The sequence below is a fragment of the Siniperca chuatsi genome, linkage group LG11, assembly GCF_020085105.1.
Source record: "Siniperca chuatsi isolate FFG_IHB_CAS linkage group LG11, ASM2008510v1, whole genome shotgun sequence".
In the NCBI taxonomy this organism is placed as follows: domain Eukaryota; kingdom Metazoa; phylum Chordata; class Actinopteri; order Centrarchiformes; family Sinipercidae; genus Siniperca; species Siniperca chuatsi.
The window spans coordinates 29,529,233-29,531,828 of NC_058052.1; the positions used below are offsets into that span (position 1 = coordinate 29,529,233).

Below are 2,596 nucleotides of genomic sequence, written 5' to 3' on the forward strand. Positions count from 1 at the left end.
TCACCTCTCTCCACCTGTCCCCTCACCGTCTCCACCTGTCCCCTCACCTGTCTCCACCTCTCTCCACCTGTCCACTCACCTGTCCCCTCACCTGTCTCCACCTACCCACTCACCTGTCCACTCACTGTCTCCACCTGTCCCCTCACCTGTCCACTCACTGTCTCCACCTGTCCCCTCACCTGTTCACTCACTGTCTCTACCTGTCCCCCCACCTGTCCCCTCACTGTCTCCACCTATCCACTCACCTGTCTCCACCTGTCCCCTCACCGTCTCCACCTGTCGCCTCACTGTCTCCACCTGTCCACTCACCTGTCCCCTCACCTGTCCCCTTACTGTCTCCACCTGTCCACTCACCTGTCCCCCCACCTGTCCCCTCACTGTCTCCACCTATCCACTCACCTGTCTCCACCTGTCCCCTCACCTGTCCACTCACCGTCTCCACCTGTCGCCTCACTGTCTCCACCTGTCCCCTCACCTGTCCCCTTACTGTCTCCACCTGTCCACTCACCTGTCCCCTCACCTGTCCCCTCACCGTCTTCACCTGTCCACTCACCTGTCCCCTTACTGTCTCCACCTGTCCACTCACCTGTCCCCTCACCTCTCTCCACCTGTCCCTCACCTGTCTACTCAACTGTCTCCACCTGTCCACTCACCTGTCCCCTCACTGTCTCCACCTGTCTCCTCACCTGTCTCCACCTGTTTCCTCACCTGTCCCTTTATTTGGGGGTCTTGCTAGAAAAGGTTTACGTGCGTTAAAGTCCAGTTTAAAGATGGTGTCCGTTGCTGCAGTACCCCGTCTGTCTGAGACGCTCCGTTTTCGCGCCCTAAAAAGCCCAGTCTGCTCTGATTGGTCGGCTGTACTCTAACCCTTGTTACATAGTGACATAGACGAGTAACAGAAGAAAAGGCCTTTTTAACTGTGTCCTGTCTTTCAGAGTAATAAGCTCCACCCCCTCCGCCCTGGACTCCACCCACAGGAAGAGGTCAGTTGTGTTGTCGGTGCCCATCGTTAGCGTTTGCTCTAAATGTTAGTGCGGTTTCTAACGTAAAAGGGGGCGTGGCCTGTGACGTGTTCACATTTGCATATTCACAACACTGAGCCTGTTACTTTAAGAGTGTTGCATTATGGGTTATTTGTAGCCTTAATGTTGCTAGGCTAGTGAGTTTCTATCTGCTGCAGTCCTGCCAGTTTAACCTGATGGCTCATGTTACAAACATTGATCTGCCTTTTATTATTGATTATTATTCTAATATCTGAAAACGTGTGTGTGTGTGTGTCTCTGTGTGTGTGTGTGTGTGTGTGTGTGTGTGTGTGTGTGTGTGTGTCTCTGTGTGTGTGTGTGTCTGTGTGTGTGTGTGTGTGTGTCTCTCTGTGTGTGTGTGTGTGTGTGTGTGTGTGTGTGTGTGTGTGTGTGTGTGTGTGTGTGTGTGTGTGTGTGTGTGTGTGTGTGTGTGTGTGTCTCTGTGTGTGTGTGTGTGTGTGTGTGTGTGTGTGTGTGTGTGTGTGTGTGTGTGTGTGTGTGTGTGTGTGTGTGTGTCTCTGTGTGTGTGTGTGTGTGTGTGTCTCTGTGTGTGTGTGTGTCTCTGTGTGTGTGTGTGTGTGTGTGTGTGTGTGTGTGTGTGTGTGTCTCTCTGTGTGTGTGTGTGTGTGTGTGTGTCTCTGTGTGTGTGTGTGTGTGTGTGTGTGTGTCTGTGTGTGTGTGTGTGTGTGTGTGTCTCTGTGTGTGTGTGTGTGTGTCTCTGTGTGTGTGTGTGTGTGTGTGTGTGTGTGTGTGTGTGTGTGTGTCTCTGTGTGTGTGTGTGTGTGTGTGTGTCTCTGTGTGTGTGTGTGTCTCTGTGTGTGTGTCTCTGTGTGTGTGTGTGTCTCTGTGTGTGTGTGTGTGTGTCTCTCTGTGTGTGTGTGTGTGTGTGTGTGTGTGTGTGTCTCTCTGTGTGTGTCTCTCTGTGTGTGTCTCTCTGTGTGTCTCTCTGTGTGTGTCTCTCTGTGTGTCTCTGTGTGTGTGTGTGTGTGTGTGTGTGTGTGTGTGTCTGTGTGTGTGTGTGTGTCTCTGTGTGTGTGTGTGTGTGTGTCTCTCTGTGTGTGTGTCTCTGTGTGTGTGTGTGTGTGTGTGTGTGTGTGTGTGTGTGTGTGTGTGTGTGTGTGTGTGTGTGTGTCTGTGTGTGTGTGTGTGTGTGTGTGTGTGTGTCTCTCTGTGTGTGTGTGTGTGCAGTGCATGCTGTACAGTGACGGTGCTGCTGTAGCTGTGTACTCGATGGAAACAGAGACTCCAACAGCTGAAGACATCCAGCTGCTGAAGAAGACTGTGGAGAGCGAAGCCTCGCAGGTACTGTGAAGGCAGCGTGCGGTGTGATCGATGGATCGATCGATCGATCGATCACCTGCTGAGCTGAATCAGCAGGGGATCGATCTGATCGGTCTTCTTTCTTATTATTTCTGTGAATCGCCCGTCCTCCTGTTCTTACTGGACGTTAACAGTCGTCGTTCTGTGGGAAAGTATTGATCCGAAGTTAAACGAAGCTCCTGGATCTGATCTGTTCGATAGCTTCGCAGTAGTAGTTCCTGATCACCCGGTCTCTCTCTGTCCCCCCTCCTCAG

At 52.0% G+C, this 2,596-nt stretch overlaps 1 protein-coding gene and 1 long non-coding RNA gene across 7 annotated transcripts in view; one reads left to right on the top strand and one right to left on the bottom strand.

Moving 5' to 3' along the window:
* ppp2r5d (protein phosphatase 2, regulatory subunit B', delta) overlaps positions 1-2,596 on the top strand; it is a 30,780-nt gene that overhangs the window by 23,941 nt on the left and 4,243 nt on the right. For all 6 annotated transcript variants that reach the window (XM_044213520.1, XM_044213521.1, XM_044213523.1 and 3 more), the window contains exons 15-16: positions 936-983; positions 2,211-2,324. In XM_044213520.1, coding sequence (XP_044069455.1) covers positions 936-983; positions 2,211-2,324 — 162 coding nt within the window. The remainder of the gene's footprint in view (positions 1-935; positions 984-2,210; positions 2,325-2,596) is intronic.
* LOC122884115 lies at positions 355-929 on the bottom strand. Its single transcript, XR_006379816.1, has 2 exons — positions 697-929; positions 355-608 (listed from the first exon to the last, which is right to left on the bottom strand). It is a non-coding gene; the product is annotated as an uncharacterized LOC122884115 (long non-coding RNA).